The sequence below is a fragment of the Nomascus leucogenys genome, chromosome 2 (genome assembly GCF_006542625.1).
Source record: "Nomascus leucogenys isolate Asia chromosome 2, Asia_NLE_v1, whole genome shotgun sequence".
Classification (NCBI taxonomy): Eukaryota; Metazoa; Chordata; class Mammalia; order Primates; family Hylobatidae; genus Nomascus; species Nomascus leucogenys.
In genome coordinates, this window is record NC_044382.1 from 102,952,005 (window position 1) to 102,972,625 (window position 20,621).

Consider the following 20,621-nt stretch of genomic DNA (forward strand, 5'->3'; position numbering starts at 1 on the left):
AGTAAATAAAGAAACTATTAGAAAAGGTAAAATGGAATACTGACAAATACTCAACTAATCCAAAAGAGGGCCAAAATAGAGGGAAAATGAAGATTAGATAGAACAACAAATAGAAAGCAAGTAATAATATAAACCTATAGTGCCAAGTATCAAAATAGAGAATCCAGAAATAGATGCATCTATTTGATCACTTGGTCAATTGATTTCTGACAAAAGCATTGAAGTAATTCAATTTATAAAGAATAGCCTTTTTAAAAAATGGTTCTGGTAAAATTATATAGCCACATGGAAAAATAAGAGCCTCAACACTTATCTCACTATACACAAAAATCCATCATAGAAGTAAACGTAACTAAAACTATAAAATTGCCAAAAGAAATAATGGGAGAAATATTAGTAAAATGTAGATAATCCAGTTGTTCTTAGGACACAAAAAGCACTATGGTTAAAAAACTGATAAACTAGGCCAGGCATGGTGGCTCACACCTGTAATCCCAGCACTTTGGGAGGCTGAGGCAGGCAGATCATGAATTCAGGAGTTCGAGACCAGCCTGGCCAAAATAGTGAGACCCCCCCTCTACTAAAAATATAAAAATTATCCGGGCATGGTGGCGCATGCCTGTAGTCCCAGCTACTTGGGAGGCTGAGGCAGGAGAATCGCTTGAACTTGGGAGGTGGAGGCTGCAGCCAGCTGAGATTGCCCCACTGCACACCAGCCTGGGCAACAGTGTGAGACTTCGTCTCAAAAAAAAAAAACCAAAACTGATAAACTGGACTCATCAGAATTATAAACCTCACACTATCAAAAGAACTTGTTAAGAAAATGAAAAAGTAAGCCATAGACAGGGAGGAAATTTTATCAATATATGTATAAAACAAAGAATTTATGTGCAATATATATAAAGAACCCTTTACAACTCAGTAAGACAACCAATTAATAAATGGACAAAAGTTTTCAATAGATATTTTACAAAAGAATATTTTCAAATGGTCACTAAGAACATGAAGAGGTGTTCAATGTCATTATTCATGAAGGAAATGTAAATTAAAGCTTCATGAGATAATACTACCTACCCCTTAGAATAACCAAAATCAAAAAGACAATCTCAAGTGTTGGCAAGAATACGGAGCAAACAAAACTTTCACACGTTATTGGCCAAAATGTAAAAAGATATGACTACTTTGTGAAACAGTTTAGTAGTTTCTTTTTTTCTTTCTTTGTTTTTTTATTTTTTTTTGAAGCGGAGTCTCACTCCGTCACCAGGCTGGAATGCAGTGGTGTGATCTCGGCTCACTGCAAGCTCCACCTCCTGGGTTCAAGTGCTTCTCATGCCTCAGGCTCCGAGTAGCTTGGATTACAGGCACGTGCCACCACACCCAGCTAATTTTTGTATTTTTAGTAGAGATTGGGTTTCACCATGTTGGCCAGGATGGTCTCGATCTCCTGACCTGGTGATCCACCCACCTTGGCCTCCCAAAGTGCTGGGATTACAGGCGTGACCCACCACGCCTGGCCAGTGGTTTCTTATGAAGTTAAAAATGTACTTATCATATCACCTAGCATTTCCACTTCTAAGTACTTACTGAAGAGAAATGAAAACATACATAGTTGACCCTTGAACAACATGGGTTTGAACTGCACAGGTCGACTTACATGCAGACTTTTTTCAATCAAATGTGGATTGAAAATACAATATTTGCAGGATGCAAAACCTGCATATATACGGGTTCTGTGGGGCTGACTGCAGGACTTGAGTATATGTTGAGTACATGGATTCTTTTTTTTTTTTTTTTTGAGACGAACTTTCGCTCATTGCCCAGGCTGGAGTGCAATGGCGTCTTGGGTCATTGCAACCTCCGCCTCCCAGGTTCAAGCAATTCTCCTGCCTCAGCCTCCTGAGTAGCTGGGATTACAGGCACATGCCACCATGCCCAGCTAATTTTGTATTTTTAGTAGGAACGGGGTTTCTCCATGTTGGTCAAGCTGGTCTCAAACTCTCGACCTCAGGTGATCCGCCCACTTTGGCCTCCCAAAGTGCTGGGATTACAGGCGTGAGCCACCACGCTTGGCCGAGTATATGGATTTTTTAATAAGGGGAATGGTTCCTGGAATGAATTCCTCACATATACTGAGGGATGACTGTAGTCACACAAAGACTTATACACTAGTATTCATAGCAGCTTTATTCATCGTAGCCAAAAACTAGAAATAATCAAAATGTCCATCCAACTGGTAAGTGGATAAAAAAAGTACTACTCAGTGAAATACTGCTCAGCAATGGGCAGAAATAAACTAATGATAAAGCATAATATAAAATTCTCAAAAACATTAAGCTGAGCAAAAGAAGCTAGACACAAAAGAACACATAGATTTCTATTTATATGAAATTCTAGAATATCGAAAATAAACTATCACGACGAAAAGCAGGTCAGTGTCTTCCTGGGGCTGAGAGTTGAAAGGAGAATGGACGGTAAAGGGGGAATGAAAGAACCTTTGGAGATGACATAAAATGTTCCATATCTTTATCATTGTGGTTGTCACACAGATTTATACATTGGTCAAACTTACTGAACTCTTCACTTGAAATGAGTGAATTTTATTGTATTCAATCAATAAAATATTTTTAAACATTTTTAGGGTGGATTGCAAACAAACTGAATGGTGACAAAAGGCTCAGAATACATGGTTAGTCACAACATAGAACAGACAGCCTTTCAATATGTGAAAGCTTACATTTAAAATCTACCTATACTATGCTGCAGGTATTTATGTAGGTAATAGAGATGATCACTGTGTCTGATAGGAAGGTAAGGCACTGTAAATTAATTTTGGCAACAAGAAGACAATATAGCTTATATATGCTCTCTAAACAACACTTCTTAAAGGTCTTTATGAGGCTGAGGAGGAGTAGAAAACCAAAGTGGAAACTTTGAATCTCAACCCTTAATTGGGAATTTTTGCTAGATTATTGAAAGCTTTCCTCCCAAAAGTTGTGAGAAAGTTAAGAAAACTGATTCAGAAAACAAAAGTAAGCCCAATACCATATCGAGGAGCCAAGAGAACAATACTTGTTGAGTATATTACTATCATATTAGACGGGCATTTTTGACAGTATTTGCCTCATTTACAAGCCTGTTCTGACACTGTCTTAAAAACCAGCTGAGGTAATGTATGCTTTGATATTTTCATTTGTCTTAACTGAATAATGCTTGATCTACTTTGAAAACATAGGTGTCCAATGACTGTTAGCAAATTTATTTCTTACAGAGTGCACTGGCCTTAGAAACACCCACATTAGGTCACTGACTTAGTTATTTTTGTACTTATAGCTTTTGTAGTAATCTTAAGTGGGTATTTTCCTTCTTGTCATCCCTCCCTAGCTTATGTCCAGTCTAAAGAGTTATGTGTTAGATGGAATTCTAAGTATAAAATCAGATTGTATAATTCATTACTGAATTCATATGTTCATAAAAGTAGTGTCTCAAAAAATTTAGTCTAATAGAAAAAAATGAGAAATAACATGGCCTAGGACAGGGTCCCCAACCCCTAGACTGCAGACCAGTACTGGTTCGTGACCTGTTAGGAACTGGGTCGCACAGCAGGAGGTGAGCAGCAGGTGGGTGAGCATTACTGCTTGAGCTTCCCCTCCTGTCAAATCAGAAGCACGTTAGATTCTCATAGGAGCACAAATCCTATTGTGAACTGTGCATGCAAGGGATCTAGGTTGTTTGCTCCTTATGAGAATCTAACCAATACCTGATGATCTGAGGTGGAACAGTTTCATCTTGAAACCATCCCCCTCCTGGTGGAAAAATTGTCTTCCACAAAACTGGTCCCTGGTGCCAAAAACGTTGGGGACTGCTGGCTTAGGAGAGGGGAGATCTGGTTTCTTGTGCTAAGTCTTGTCCAACTTAATTGGTGGACAGTCTTAGGCAACTCTCTTTATATTTCTGCTTTTTGTTTACTCAACAATAAGATGAAGATACTGACCACTTCATCTTTGTCCTTTTACCCTAAAATGATAAGACTGTGATGTTTAAGGGTAAACTATGCTGAAATCATAGACAGTGATTTAGCAGGATGAAACTACAGCAGTGAAGTTTTAAAATAACATACTTTAGTTAATCTGGGTAGGTTAATTATATATACTGAAGCATAGATCTATTAGTAATAAAATGTAAATATTGTGGAATTATGATTACATGTCTCAGCTGTATTTCTTGTAAACATGTTATGTTTCCAAATTAAACAAAAGTCATAGTAAAAGGCTTAATTTTGTTATGAATTAGTACCTTGTATTATCTTATTAGGGTTTTTAAAATAACCATGGTTGCTAACAGAAAAAAAAAAAAAAGATCTTTTCAAAGACTTAAATGGGAGAGAAAATAGTTCAGACCCTCATAACCACTGCAGGTATCAGGTTCCAGAGAATATTTAATGTTCATGGAGCAACAACTTGTATAAAGGGTAAGGGAGTTTCACCCATTTGAAGTTCTGGCCCTTTGAGCTTTCGCACATAATTCAGGCTCTATGAATACGTACAACGTCTGTTTCCAGAGACTTGTCTGACCATGTGGGGGAGGGTTTGCTCAACATGTAGATGGAGAGATGTCAAATTAGGAGCAAGAAACAGTTTTATTTTCCCTAGCAGCACCTGAAATCCATTTATATCTTCTAGGTCATTTTCAGTATAGTTTTGTGCTGAGTGTCAAAGATGGTTCAAGAACCTAATAGTTGAAGGATAAATAGTGGTTGAAGCATGAGGATCACTGATTCTTTATAATCTTGTGAGAAAATCCAGCTCTTACTTCCCCAGAAACAACTAAAATCAGCAGAGGGTGGCAGAACTTTCAAGGTCGTTTTTCTTTCAATTCAATAAAGACTACATCAGAAACACAACAAGCTTCTAATTCAGCCTCTTTACCTGGAAATATGCCCTTCCTTTGGGAAGCAAGAAGCAGTAAGGGAATGCATGGCAACTAGGAGATAACATTTTAAAAGGAGATCATTATCACAGAAACTTTAAATGACAGATTTGGATTTTGGAAATCATAACATAAAGTTATCTATTGCTATTTTATAGGGATAATGACGAAGAGAAAATGAAATATAATGACTTTAAAACAGCTAGAATGATATTCAAGTAATATCTGGAGGATAGTCAAAAAGTCTGGGAGGAGTGAAACCATGATTATGAACTAGTTAGATCTTTTATATGGAGCCTAGGAAATATTTTATGAAAATTCAAGTTCCAAAGCAGGATAAAAGAAAGCTTATAGGTTGAAAACTAAATGTAAATGATAAAAATCACTATTTGAATAGCAGGATAATAATAAAAATCATTGTCTAAGTTTTCATCCTTTGTTTTCCCAAGATATTAAATATGAAAATTTAAAGGCAAAATATTAAGGATAAGACAATGTGAGAATTTTTACACCTGCCAGAGGGTGGGGCAACCCATCAAAATCTCCTGTTCAAATGTACAACCTGCACTGCCTTTATTATTCTCTCTAGCTGAAGGAAGAAGAACAATACAGATGGGAAAAATATATTCTCTCCAAAGGAATCACAGGATATGCTTGCCTTGTAGAGAGACACACTATGGTCATAATAATAAATGCCTTATACATCTGAAGAAAATCAACCAATAGTATTGTCCATTAATTTGCTGAATAAATGCATCCAAGAATCACAAAATACTTTTCACATCTTACTAATATCTTATATGCTCAATAGCAAAACATAATCTGTGATAAATATTAAAATAAATTTTTATGATAGAACATTCCCTAATTAATAAAAAAAGAAAATCTTTTCCCTTCCACCTCCCTTGCATCTTGTCCCAAAGTATATGAAATTTTACAGGAACTAATAATTAATGATTCTCAACAGAAGGCTTTATACTGAAAAAATGTAAGGTAAACTTTTACGAACAGATTCAGCAAAACCAGTATCAATACAACTTCTAAACATCCTTAAATGTACATATAAGTATCTATAGAACATTTCTTTTACAAACAGTAAATGTCTCATACCTGGGATGTTACATAAAAAGTCCCATAATTGCTCTTCTTCCATGTAGCTCACAAAAACATTTGCAAATGTTTGTGGAGAAAAACTGCAATGGTACAATATTTTAAAGATGGCTTCCACCAAGCTGGGTCCTTGGTTCAGGTTATTTTCTGTGTCAGAAACTTGTTCTTGAAAGGAATCAAAATGATTTAGTAAGGTATCAGTGAATATGATTAAACTCTTATTATGTACACTAGCATAATGCTGTGGAAATGGTTTTTAATAATATTTACATAATAAGAGAATTACCAGATTATTTCAAAACAATGGTCCATCCAACCCAATGTTGTTTCTGAAATATTCATGGATATTTATGGAAAAAAAACAAACAAAAACAACAACCAAAAAACCTGTGAGAAAGACCACAATGACAGCACTTCAAAGGTCAACGCTAGTTTCCCTGTATGTCATAATTCTTCTTTCTCTTAAGGAAAACTTTTTTGTTTCTTTTTCTAATTTAAGAACAATAGACATTCATTCTAAAAAAAATTTTTTTAAATTTGGACAATTAGGAATACTAACATTGTACCATGGGAAAATTCACATTTGTAGTTTTTCCAGAATTATGCTATCAATTCTACAAACAAATTTATGAATGTTTCTTAAATCCACAGACCTTGTCATATCAGACTGAAGAGTTTTATCAATTGGTTCCTCAATAAAACTATATAAAGAATTCAACAAAAATTGGGCCACTTTAATTGTCCTTTTCAACCCTCCTTTGGCCCCATAACGGCCTTCTCAAAGATCAGTAAACATAAGTTTCTGTACTATTGCATTTATAGTTTGGATAGAAAGGTGAAATAATAATTTCTGTTTTCTATGGATAATAAGCATGAGATTATTATAATAAACAACATATTTGTTGGGTTAAAGGTAACAAATTATATTTTAGCTCTTATATTTTAACTATCTTGCATAAATGTAATCTAAAGTATTTCAGAATAAATAGATTTCTTTATTCTTGCTCACTTGGAATATCATTACTTTTATCTTTCCTCTTGATACTTTTTTCTGTGATTTGATTTTGATGATCTAAAGGAGCTCACTGTTTTCTTCAAACTAAGAAATAACATCATAGACTTTATGTGGAGAACATTATTGGTTTTGCTTCCTAATACTCATTTTCTTTCTTTTCAAAACAAGTTAGTTTTCCTTTAGCAAGATATCCCTGCTCCTATCTGTGTCCCTCACCCCTCCATCCTCCCGACCCTCCCCCACCCCCGCCCCCACACTTCGATTATTTGGTTCAGGTGAAGTTGACACTATCATCTGGAGTGGGCACATAACCAAGGCCTGGCCAATCAGACCATAACCGCTTGCATCAACAGTGACTGGTTCAAGAATGGTCAGGTATCCAATGAGAAACTTCTTCAGGATTTTTGCTAGAATTGTTGACAAAGCAGTGTTCTCTTTCTACTGGGGTTATTAACCCCATTAGAAAGTAGGCTGGAAGTTGCTGAAAGCCATTTTGGGGAGAACTTGACTAAGAATGAATCTGATATAGTAAGCAGCAGAATTAAGAAAAGGAGAGAAGATTCCTAAGGAGATGACACTGTTTGAGAACCTGGATCCAGCAATGCCTACATATTTATGCTTGCTGAGCTGACAAATTCAGCCCTCCCACCCCCTTTTATTTTCTTTTGAGATAGGGTCTCACTCATGTCTCCCAGGTGGGAATTCAGTGGCATGATTATAGTTCATTGCAGCCCCAAACTCCTGGACTCAAGTGATTCTCCACCATCAGCCTCCCAAGTAGGTCTAAGGTGTGCATCACCACACCCAGCTAATTCTTTTTTGCTTTTTTGTAGAGATGGGGTCTTGCTCTGTTGCTCAGTCTGGTCTCAAACTCCTGGCCTCAAGTGATCCTTCTACCTCAGCCTCCCAAGTACTGGAATTACAGCCTTGAGGTGTCGCACCCAGCCAATTTTCCCTCTTTGATTAAACCAGGCTAATTTGGATTTCTGTTACTTGTAGTCTAAACGGTCTCGACTATTTCCCCAAGGATAAAATATAAAATGGCAAATATTCCTAATCCAGGCTTTCATAATTTAATATTTTATCCAAATAGTTTCTGTAGTTCCCTCTTCTTTCCACTCCCTCCAATTCATCTTACATAAAATTATCCATTATCCTCATGTCCTTTCTTGTTTTAACCTTCCCCTTCCTCCACTGTTAAAAATTCCTTATCCTGATTGAGGATCAAGAGTTCCACAATCTTTTCCCAAATTATGTTCCAACCCCCAAACATCTGTTCTACCCAGGAGAGTTTATTTGCTTGTAAATGTGCCCTCCTATCTCCTTTTCTTTTTCTATGCCATTTCATCAGGCTATAAGGTTTTTCTCCAATAAAATCATCATGATTTAATCAATAAGTTGATTGATTAATCAACTGCTTCCTATGTGTCAGTCATTGTACCAGATGCTGAGGCCATCCCCTTCCAGGGGCTCAAGGATTGTGCATATATGTGTATATTTTGTTGGCAGGGAGGAGATGACAGACAAGTAAATAATTATTACCGTAACATAAGGAAAAGGTGAGTGACCATGCATCTGAGTTTGCCTGGGGAAGTCCTGGTTTAGGTCTGTTGTCCTGGTGTAATTACTAGTAGCATCTTCTTTCACTTTTAAAAGTGTCTCAGTTAGGATGATAAATTATTTGATCAACTTAAGTCTAAGTGATTTAAGTATGAGGCACTGTGTAAATGCAGAAGATGATGCTTTAAATTTTTTCAGGGAACACAGACAAGTCACAAAGCAGATCATGTCTCAGACAAGTCTTTAAGAAGGAGTAGAAATTTATCAGCATGACAAGATCGGGGGTGGGGGGGTACTTTCCAGGAAGACAGAAGAATTGGTGAAATATTGAGAAGACAAGCAGTTGCTGGCAGTGTGATGTGGCTGAAGTGAGACTGCCGTGAGGAAGATGGGAGATGAAGCTAGACAATCAACAGAGCATGAATAATATACAGCCCTGCAAATCATGCAATGGAAATGCACATGCCAGGGTGGATATGAGGAATAGTTCTATGGAATGGGTGCTGATTTTCCCAGTTTTACAGATGAACAAAGTAAAATGAAGAGAAATTAAATAACTTGTCCCAAGGTCACAAAAATAGTAAGAATTTGTTTGTGCTGTGTGAATTACACTACAATCCCAAATTTCTCAAAGCCTGCTTTGACATTTTACTGACAATAACCAGTGAATGCAAAGCACTCAGTCCAAACTATGTATATGGTATGTGGTAATGTATTGCCTTAATGCAAAATTCTTTAATTTCATATAGCATTCTACATTTTCACATATATTGTCTTGTTACATCTCCAGTACTATTTCACTATATGACTTTCTACGGATGCACATCTTATCTTTAGGTATCTTCCAACAGCACCTGCATCAGTGCTACATGTTTAATATTGAAGAAGGAATAAAAGAAGGAATGTTTTGTACTAAAGAAGGAAGAAATGTTTTAATATTAAAGGGAAGAAAAGAAGGAAGGCAGGCAGAAAAAATAGATTGTTTTAATACTAAAACAATGTTTTAATGCTAAGGAAGGAAGAAAAGAAGGAAGGAAGGGAGAAAGAAATACATCTCTTGAGTATTTTGTGATAGGTTTTGGTCCATCTAGAAATTGATATTTCTGAATGACACATAATTACCTGCTAGTCATAAAGTTCAAAGATTTTTTTCTCTAAGCCTTATCCTCCTCACATCCACTGTATCCTTTTTTTTCACCTACTCCTTTGAAATCCTCGTCTCTCTTGACTTCCTTGCAGCTATGCTTTCTTGGGTTCAGAGTTCCTTTTTGGCATATCTTTTCTGGTAGCTCTTCCCTTTTATCTGGGGTTGACAAATTTTTTCTATAAAGGGCCAGACACTTTATGTTTTGCAAGCCATTTGGTCTCTGTCTCAACTACTCAACTCTTCTCTTAGAGCACAAAAGCAACTATAAACAATATGTAAATGAAGGATCAAGGCTATGTTGGACTAAAACTGTATTTACAAAAACAGGTGGCAGGAAGGGGCATTTGGTTCATGAGGGCTCCCCCAGAACAGTGGCCTTAGCCTTCTTCCACCCACACTGCTTTTTACCTGGCTTAGCAATTCTGTTTTCCTTTGACTTGAAAGATTCTTTTTATGCAGAACTTTCCAAATTATCCATCTCTGGCTCTGATCTTTCTCTTTTATGCTCATTGCTGTGTTCCCTAGTTCTGTCTAGATCACCATCATATGCTTATCTCCAGGCTCAATGCCTTAGCAGTATTTATTCCTTCTCTGAATTGTTAGATGTAATAAAATAAATATCTCTACCCTGATTCCCCTTTTCAAAATGAATTGAATGTTCATTTTTTCCCCCAATGTGTCCCTTCTTCTTTGATTCTAACACTATTAATATAGTTTAGGTTTTATTTTCCTCTTGTTTTAATCAAAATACTTCCTAGAATATATATCAATCTAAACTCCTCTAGCTGCCTTTTAAAGTCCTCCATAATGCCTTACGTATCCAGACTTATAATTTTCTATGGTTCCCCAATATTCCAAGATAATTTCTACTTCAGGCCTCATTCATCATCTAATAAGGCTTGGCTGGACAGTAATCCTCAGCAGATTCCAGATGTTTCTAAGGTCTGTGCCCTGGAAACCTAGTGAAAGTCAACACCTTTGCCAGGTGGTGCTCATCCATAAACATTGCTTTTCCTTAGGTTTTGAATTTCTTACACTATTGGGGTATTCTTCTTGTGCTCTCCTTCATTGTGATATTCCCCTATTCCTTTCAAGATGACTCAGCTATAGTTTAATTCTTTTAACCTGCTCTTTAAGTTAGTCCTGATCTGGTGTAGGATGTACTACCCCAAAATATGGCACCTTGGCATTTGAGAAAATAGCAGAAGCAGGAAGGTCTCTTTGACCTACTACTGCCCTTTTACCCTGAAGCAGGCCTTCACGGAATTCTGACTTTCCTCTAAAGTAGGTCATAAGACCCTCATTCCAGAGGTGCCCTCTGTATAGCTGGAAGAAAGAAATGTCCTCCTCTCTGAAAACACAGGGACACAGAGAAGAATGTGAGTAATTAGATCTTGCTAAATTCCCCCCAGTTTATGGCCATTAAATTATACTTCCTTTGTCCAATTATACTTCTGCCCCACTGTCCATTGTTCATCACACCTAAATATAAAATAGAAACGTTTCCCTGTGTCTTCAGGTCTTCCTGTCTGAAGGCTCCCATGTCATGTAAAATTGATATTAAATACATTAGTATGCTTTTTTCTTGTTAATGTCTTTTATTACAGGTGCCTCAGCCATGAACCTTGCAATGGGTGAGGAAATGTTTTAGTTTTTCTTCCCTATAGTCCCTTACCCTTTCCACAAAATATAGGTCTAACTCTCGTTTTTCTTTCCCTCTGCCTTCTGGACCAGACATTTGTTTTGTTTTTCTAATATAAAATTCTCCCAGTGTGTCTTTATGGAGTTTCCCGTAGTGAAAGAGATGAATGTCAGTGAGTTCTAGATCTGCCTAAAGTATCCATTGTTCAAACAAATGTCATCCACTTTGCCTCCCTCAATCAATAATTTTACCTAAGACGTGTTTTCCCATTAGAGCAACATCTAACCCACACCTGGACTCTTGTATGTTCTTCCCATTAATATGAGTCACACTTCTATTCTCACCCCACTTCTCATTTTCCCGGCACTAACAAAAGAGGAGTGACTCATCTGAGTGTTGAGTCTGGGGAAAGGAAGTAGGTATGGCTGTCTTAGCCCAGTGGGCTTTTCTCTTTTGGGGTTTGCCTAACTGCAAAGAGTTGCATTCTGGCCTGATCTCCTCTCTGTTAAGGTCTATTAGGGTAAGCTCTGCCACTGCAAGGAAGTCCTATAGTTTTCAGCTCTTTTGGTGGTTTAGGGAGTGATTAAGTGGGGAGTTTGGGGGTTGGAGGGATGGAGGGATAAGCTTAATTCTGGAAAGCAGTATTGGCAAGCCACATATTTAAGGTCACATATTCTCTGATCCAGATTTTACCAATAAAAATCCTAGTAGTAAATATGCTACTTTGAATTTCATTTGCCTTCTTTATCAAATGTTTTATAGATTATATAAACAAATGTCTTCTCCGTAACACTGAAGGGCTCTTTTCACTGCACGCATTATTTTAAACTCCTTTCAAGAATTTCAACTTGTTAGTGCTTCAAAAGAAGGGTGGTTTCAGGCAAGAAACTCAACCACCAACCCACCAGGAGACTGTATTTATTGGTACCAAAGATTTACACATACATGGTACACTAGCACTTGGCTTTCCCAGCCTGCTTAATTTTTACTTTCTACTTTCTACAAGAATGTTGTTAATGACAAGCTCCTGCTGAGACACTAAAGAGGTTTTGGCAACAATGTTGTAGAAGAGTGTGCCATGAGCTCAGGGACTCAGAATTAACCAGGCACTAATGAACATCCCTCACCAAAGGGAGGAGGCTGAAAGACTCAATTTCAATCCGGGTATTAGAGAGAAAGTATAAAAATAGAAATTATACCATGTAAAATAAGGATTCAAAACTTAAAACACCAGGCCAATAAATTAAAAGGACGTGAAGTATCACAAGAAAATTATTTCAAGGAAACACTAAATTTGGATGTCACAGCCTAGTTCACTGTGAAAAGTAACTAAAATAAAATTAAAATCTAATTGGAAAGTTAGTTTAATAACATTGCACTTTGTTGTATAAAAGGCTAATAATATATGTAAATATAAAGACCTATCATTTATTTACAAAACTTTCAGTTAATATAACTTTTTTTACACAGATAATGATCCTGAGCAAACAGGCCTTACTAAGTTTCCCCCAGTTTATTGCCATTAGATCATACTTCCTGTGTCCAATAATACTTCTGTATAACTGTCCATAAAAAATACAGTTTTTTTTCTGTGTTACTGAGTCTTCATTTTGGAAGGCTCTTGTGTCATATAAAACTTATATTAAATATACACATTCTTCTCATCAGCACAGGGAACATTCTCCAGGATAGACCATATGTTAGAAGACAAAACAGGTCTCAACAAACTTTTAAAAATGAAAATCATAACAAAGGAATAAAACTAGAAACCAATAACAAAAGAAACTTTTGGAAACTATACAAAACATCATACTTCTGAATGACCACTGGGTCAAGAAATAAATTAAAGAGAAAATTTTTAAACATTCCTAAAACAAATGAACATTTAAACACAATAAAACCTAAAAGATACAACAAAAGCAGTGTTGAGATGGAAGTTTATAGCAGTAAGTGCTTACATGAAAAAAGCAGAAATATTTCAAATAAACAATTGAATGATGCACCTCCAGGAATTGGAAAAACAAGAACACACGTAACCCAAAATTAGCTGAAGGAAAGAAATCATAAAGACCAGAGCAGAATAAAATGAAAAATAGACTTTAAAAATACAAATGATAAATGAAGAAGTTATTTTTTGAAAATATAAACATAATAAACCAAGAAAGAGAAAAGATCCAAATGAACAAAATCAGAAACGAAAAAGAAGACATTACAACTGATACCACAGAAAGATAAAAAAGATCATCAGAGATTATTATGAATAGCTACACAGCAACAAATTGGAAGATCCAGAGGAAATGGATAAATTCCTGGACACATATAACCTACCAAGATTAATTCAGGAAGAAACAGAAAACCTGGACAGACCAATAACAAGTAAAGAGATGAAAGGAGCAATGCGAAGTCTCCCAACAAAGAAAAGTACAAGACCAGAGGGTTTCACTGCCAAATTCTGCCAAACTTTCAGAGAACACCAGTTCTCCGCAAACTATTCTAAAAAAGTAAAAAGAAGGGAATGTTTCTTAACTCATTCTGAGGCCAGCATTACCCTGATACCAAAACCAGACAGGGACACAACAAAAAAAGAAAACTACAGACCAATATCCCTAATGAACATAAATGCAAAAATTGTCAATAAAATGCTAGCAAACCAAATCCAACAGCACATCAAAAAAAAAAAAAATACAACTTCATCAAGTGGGATTTATCCCAGGGATGCAAGGATGGTTTAGCATACATAAATCAATAAACCTGATACATCACATCAGCAGAATGAAGAAGAAAAACATATGATTACCTCAATAGACAAAGAAAAGGGATTAGAAAATTCAGTGTCCCTTTGTGATAAAAACTCTCAACAGGCCAGGCATGGAAGCTCATGCTTATAGTGCCAAAGCTTTGGGAGGCAAAGGTAGGAGGATCACTTGTAGCCAGGCATTCAAGACCAGACTGGGCAACACAGCAGGACCTCACCATTGCACTCTAGCCTAGGCAACAGAGTGAGACCCCATCTCAAAAAAACAAAACAAAGCAAAACCAAACCAAAACAAAACCCTTATGGTCGTTCTATTTTTAGTTTTTTGAGAAATCTCCATATTGTTTTACATAGTGGTATGTACTACTTTACATTCCCACCAACAGTGTGTAAGTGTTCCCTTTTCTCCAGATCCTCACAGCATTTGTTATTTTTTTGTCTTTTTAATAATAGCCATTCTAACAGGGGTAAGATGATGTCTCATGGCCTGATTTGCATTTCTCTGATAATTAGTGATGCTGAACATTTTTCATATGTTGATCATTTGTATGTCTTCTTTTGAGAAATGGCTCCCTAAAGCTTTGACCTGCTGGGCTCAAGTGATCCTCCCAACTCAGCCTCCCAAATAGCTTGGACTACAGGCTCATGCCACTATGCCTGGATAATTTTTGTATTATTATTATTATTATAGAGAGAAGGTCTTGCTATGTTGCCCAGGATGGTCTTGAATTTCTGGTCTCAAGGGATCCTCCTGCCTCACCCTCCCTAAGTGCTTGGATTATAGTTATGATCCATCATGCCTGGCCAGAACTACCATTGAATCAGCAATCCCACTACTAGATATCTATCCAAAGGAAAAGAAATCAGTATATCAATGAGATACCTGCATTTACAAGTTTAGTTTATTGCAGCACTATTTATAATAGCAAAGATATGGATTCAACCTAAGTGTCCATCAAAAAATGAATGGATAAACAAAACGTAGTATATATGCAAAATGGAATACTATTGAGCCATAAAAATAATAAAAATCATGTCATTTGCTGCAACATGGATGGAACTGGTCATTATTTTACATGAAATAAGTTAGGCACAGGAAGACAAATACCATATGCTGTCACTCATATGTGGAGGCTATAAAACTTGATCTATTGGAGGTAAAGAATAAATTGATAGAAACCAGAGGCTTGGAATAGTGTGTGGGTCAGAGGGTACTGAAGAAAGTTTAGTTACTGGCTACAAACATACAGTTAGAAGAAATAAGTTATTGCGTTCAGCAACAGAGTAGGGTGACTATAGTTAGCAACAATATCGTATATTTCTTTTTTTTTTTTTTTTTTTTGAGTCAGAGTCTGGCTCTGTCCCCCAGGCTGGAGTGCAGTGGCACCATCTCGGCTCACTGCAAGCTCCGCCTCCCGGGTTCACACCATTCTCCTGCCTCAGCCTCCCGAGTAGCTGAGACGACAGGCGCCCGCCACCATGCCCTGCTAATTTTTTTTTTTGTATTTTTAGTAGAGACAGGGTTTCACTATGTTGGCCAGGATGGTCTCAAACTCCTGACCTCGTGATCCGCCCACCTCGGCCTCCCAAAGTGCTAGGATTACAGGCTTGAGCCACCGTGCCGGCCAATATCGTATATTTCAAAGTAGTTAGAAGAGAAGACTGGAAATGTTCCCAACACATAGAAATGTTATAAGTGAAATGGTAAATACTCAAGGTGATGGACACCCCAAATTCCCTGACTTGATCATTACACATTCTATGCATTAACAAATACTCACATGTACCCCATAAATATGTAAAATATCATGTATCAATTAAAATGGTAAGAATAGTAAAAAGAAATCTTAAACACATGTTTATGCTGTTCTCTTGTTAATCTGTTGTTTGTTATGTAGTGTCAGCCAAGAACCTTGCAATCGGTGAAGAAAAGATACTACTTTTTCTTCCCTCAGTTCAATAATTGTGATGAAGACTGTATGGTATACAAAGCCTAAAATATTTTTTATCTGGTCTTGTATATAAAAAAAATTTGCCAGCCCCTGTTCATGCATATTGGAAGAGTGTACATATGTTCCAAATAGCTAATACTAAATAAGGACATTTTCCATCTACTCTGAAACCATATGTAAGTATAAGTAGGTGTCAGCTTTTCATAACAGTCTTTTTATGACTCAATTTGTCAATCTCTATTAGTCACACTGTTTTAGAAAAGCATGCTAGGCATGGTGGCTCATGCCTGTAATCACAGGACTTTGGGAGGTCGAGTAGGGAGGATTGTTCTAGGCCAGGAGTTCAAGACCAGCCTGGGCAACATAGGAAGATCCCATCTCTACCAAAAATTTTCTAAAAATAGCCATGTGAAATGGTACACACCTGTAGTCCTAGCTACTTTGGAGGCTGATGTGCAAGGATTACTTGAGCCCAAGAGTTTGAGGTTGCAGTGAGCCATGATTGCACCATTACATTCCAGAATGGGTGAGAGTGCAAGACCCTGTCTCAAAAAAAGAATAAAAAGTACTTTATGGTACTTATTATTAGTAGCTGAACTTATCTACTTTTTATAAGGTTTGTCCTTTCCACCTTGCCCTCAGCAATCAATCACCCAGAATATAAGCTTTATAAAGGCAATTTTTAAATGGTATAAGTATTTTTTTCCAACTTTTATTTTAATTTTCTGCCTTGATGATATGTCTCATGCTGTCAGTGGGGTGTTGAACTCCTCCACTATTTTTTTGTGGCTGTCTAAACCTTTTCATAGGTCTAGATATGAAACATAGGTCTAGATATGACCTATATCTTGTTTTAGAACCTGGGTGCTTGTTTTGTGTTTTGTGAACCTGGGTGCTCCAATGTTGGGTGTGTATATAGTTAGAATAGTTAAGTGTGCTTGTTCAATTGAACTCTTTGTCATTATGTAATGCCCTTCTTTCCTTTTTGCTGTTGTTGATTTAGAGTCTATCTTATCTGATATTAAAATAGTGATCCCTTCTCTCATTTGTTTTCTGTGTGCAAGCTATACCTTTCTCTAACACTTTACTTTGAGCCTATGGGTGTCATTACATGTGAGATGGGTCTCTTGGAGACAGCAGAGGATAAGATCTTATTTTGTGTGTGTGTGTGTGTGTGTGTGTGTGTGTTTTAATTCAACTTGTCACTCTGTGCATTTTAAGTGGGGGCATTAAGGCCATTTACATTCAAGGTTAATATTGACATCTGAGGTTTTGATCCTATCACGAAATTGTTTGCTGGTTGTTTTGTAGTTTCTATTGTGTGGTTGCATTTTCTGTGGCCTGTGTATTTATGTGTGTTTTTCTGGGAACAGGTATCTTTATTTTGTTTCCATATTTAGAACTCCTGTAAGAATCTCTTGTAAGGCTGCTCTGGTGGTAATAAATTCCCTTAGTGCTTGCTTGTCTGGGAAAGATTTTATTCTTTGTTTATGAAGCTTAGTTTGGTGGGATATGAAATTCTTGGTTGGAATTTCTTTTCTTTAAGAACGCTGAGGCCGGGCGCGGTGGCTCACGCTTGTAATCCCAGCACTTTGGGAGGCCGAGGCGGGTGGATCACGAGGTCAGTAGATCAAGACCACGGTGAAACCCCGTCTCTACTAAAAATACAAAAAATTAGCCAGGTGTGGTGGCGGGCACCTGTAGTCCCAGCTACTCGGAGAGGCTGAGGCAGGAGAATGGCGTGAACCCGGGAGGCGGAGCTTGCAGTGAGCCGAGATTGCGCCACTGCACTCCAGCCTGGGCGACAGAGCAGGACTCCATCTCAAAAAAAAAAAAAGAATGCTGAAAATAGGACCCCAATCTCTACTGACTCACAAGGTTTCTGCTGAGAAGTCTGCTACTAGCCTGATGGGCTTCCCTTTGTACATGATCTGGCCATTTTTTCTAGCTGCATTTAAGATCTTTTTTTTCTTTAGCCTTGATCTTGGATAGTCTCGTGACCATATTTACTTAGTGATGTTCATTTTGAATAGTATTTTGCAGGTGATCTTGAATTATTCCCTCAAGTATATTTTCCAGGTTGTTTACTTTTTCTCCATCTCTCTCAGGATGCCAATAATTAATGGACTTGGTCACTTTACATAGTACCATATTTCTTAAAGATTTTGTTTATTTTCTAAAATTATTTTTTCTTTATTTTTGTCTGAGTGAGTTCAAAAGACCAGTCTTCCAACTTTGAGATTTTTTTCTTCTAATTGGTCTAGTCTATTGATAAAGCTTTCAGTTTTACTTTGAAATTCCTTAAATGAGATTTTCGATTCCAGAGGCTCTGATTTATTCATTTTTAAGATATTTAGTTCTTTCTTAATTTCCTGGATTGCTTTAGAAGTTTCTTTGTGTTCATTTTCAACCTTGTCTTGGATCTCATTGAGTGTCCTTGCAATCCATGCTTTCAATTCTTTCTTCTGTCCTTTCTGAGTTTCATTTTGGCCACAGACCATTGCTGGAGAGCTGGTACAATCCTTTGGTGGTGTCACTATATTTAGATTTTTCATTGTGCCAAAATTCTTGTGCTGTTTCCTTCCCATCTGGAGATGTTGGCATTTCTAATTTTTGTAGTTATTTTCATGTAGGTAGTATGTTTGCTTTTTCTTTCCTAGAACGTTTTTTTTTTCTTTCCCTTTCCCTTTTCCCCTGTTTCTTGGGGGTGTGACTGTAGTGAATGCTGGGTAGGGTCTTTTGGCTTTGCTTCTATAGACATATGCACTTCTTTTGGCAGGTTTTATATTGGGCTGTGGAATTCAACCTACAAGCCCTTAGATGGCACTTACAGGCAAAAACTGTCTGTGGTCAATGTGGCTGGGTATATAGTTGATCCTTGTTTACTAGCAGAGGCTCTCTGTTACCTCAGGCAATGGGTTGATTCGTGAGATGTACAGTGGTCTGAGCTCCCTACTCAGCCCTGGGGGGTGGCAGGGGCCACAAAAGGTGGAGCCAGACCAGGCAGGTCCACCTACAGGTTCCCCAATGTCAGGCACAGGCATCAGTGCCAAGGGAAAATCCAATGAAGCAGCCCCCAAGCGCCCAGAAGTGTCCCTCGACTTGGAGCTGGGAAACCACCTCAAGTCCAAGTTCTCTACACAGGTATGGGGATGGCCTAAACTTGTAATCTAGGAGACTGGGTGCTCCAGATGCCTGGAGCTCTGCCTGGGCGTGAAGCAGAAAGGCTTCCTTGCACCAGAATCTGCACAGGAGGGGTGGTAAGTCAGGCTGGTTGATCCAGATGAGTGGTGCTCTGAAAGCCTGGAGACCTGCCTGCACATGGAGCAGAGAGGACCCCCTGCAGCAAGATCTCTGCACAGGAGTGGTGGGGCAACTCATGCTGCTGGACCAAGCAAGCAAGTACTCTGAAAGCCTGGAGATCTGCCTGGGTGTATAGTAGAGAGGGTCCCCTTGCACCAGAATCTCTGTACAGAAAGGGTAAACAGTTCAGCCTGCTGATCCAGGTGATCTGGTGCTCTGAATGTATTAAGGCAATTTGGCATGGCATGTTTACCATTTTATCTGCAGTCTAAAACAGTGCCTGGTACATACTTGATGCTCACTAAATATTAGTTGAATGGAGAATTTACTCATAAAATCAAGTAACAAAACATTTTCAGAAATTAACTGAGAAGAATATTACTTCTTATTTCAAAAAAATCATCCTCACCAAGTCTCATGTTTTTATTTTAGAATTCATTTAAAAACAATAGACTTTCAAGAAATAATGGCTCTTCTAGCAAGGACCACTTAAAACATCAAGTGGGCAATTTACTCAATTTTTCTGTATCTAATTTTTCTCATTTGCAAAATGATCCTAATAATCCCAGGTCATAAATGAAATATGTTAAATCATTTGAGTTGCTTGAGAAAAGATGCTGCAGAAATTCATCATAATAGTATTACTTATAATATAATGCCCAATCATTTTACATACTAATACTAGAAGCACATTAACTACTAAGGAAGACGTATGTTTCTACAGTCATATTAGACATTTTCTAAGTTCATGAACAGATAGAATATAAAATATTTCAGTCACTGCCAAGCCAGATTAGATTTGATTCAATGCAGGTGAAACATCACAGCAAAATTCAACTGCCAATCTCCCAAGCTATATGCAAGATTCTCAAGGAGTCCTAAATATATAGAACTTGAGAATATTTACTTGGTCTACCTCTCATCTTCAAATACATGACAGCTGCTAGGACAACACCTTCTCAGGCACAAAGATGTCCAAAAGTGAGAACCTCGTCTCCCAGGAGACACTTTAAATGTATGCTTACGTGGAAGAGGAGGGTTACTGAGAAGTACATGAAGAGACCATTGCATAGAGAGCATAGGAGTAATCAGAGGATAAAAAAATGCATCAGACATATTTTCCAGGCATTCAGTATAAAAGAAATGAAGAGAATCTAACATAAGTTAAGTACCCACTATGTTCCAGGCAATGCACTGAGTACTTTATGTTT

The 20,621-nt window shown here is 37.4% G+C and overlaps 1 protein-coding gene across 1 annotated transcript in view; it reads right to left on the reverse strand.

Moving 5' to 3' along the window:
• Positions 1 to 20,621, reverse strand: part of KIAA0825 (KIAA0825 ortholog) — a 461,655-nt gene that overhangs the window by 256,736 nt on the left and 184,298 nt on the right. The window contains exon 13 of the mRNA XM_030816963.1: positions 6,037 to 6,201. Coding sequence (XP_030672823.1) covers positions 6,037 to 6,201 — 165 coding nt within the window. The remainder of the gene's footprint in view (positions 1 to 6,036; positions 6,202 to 20,621) is intronic.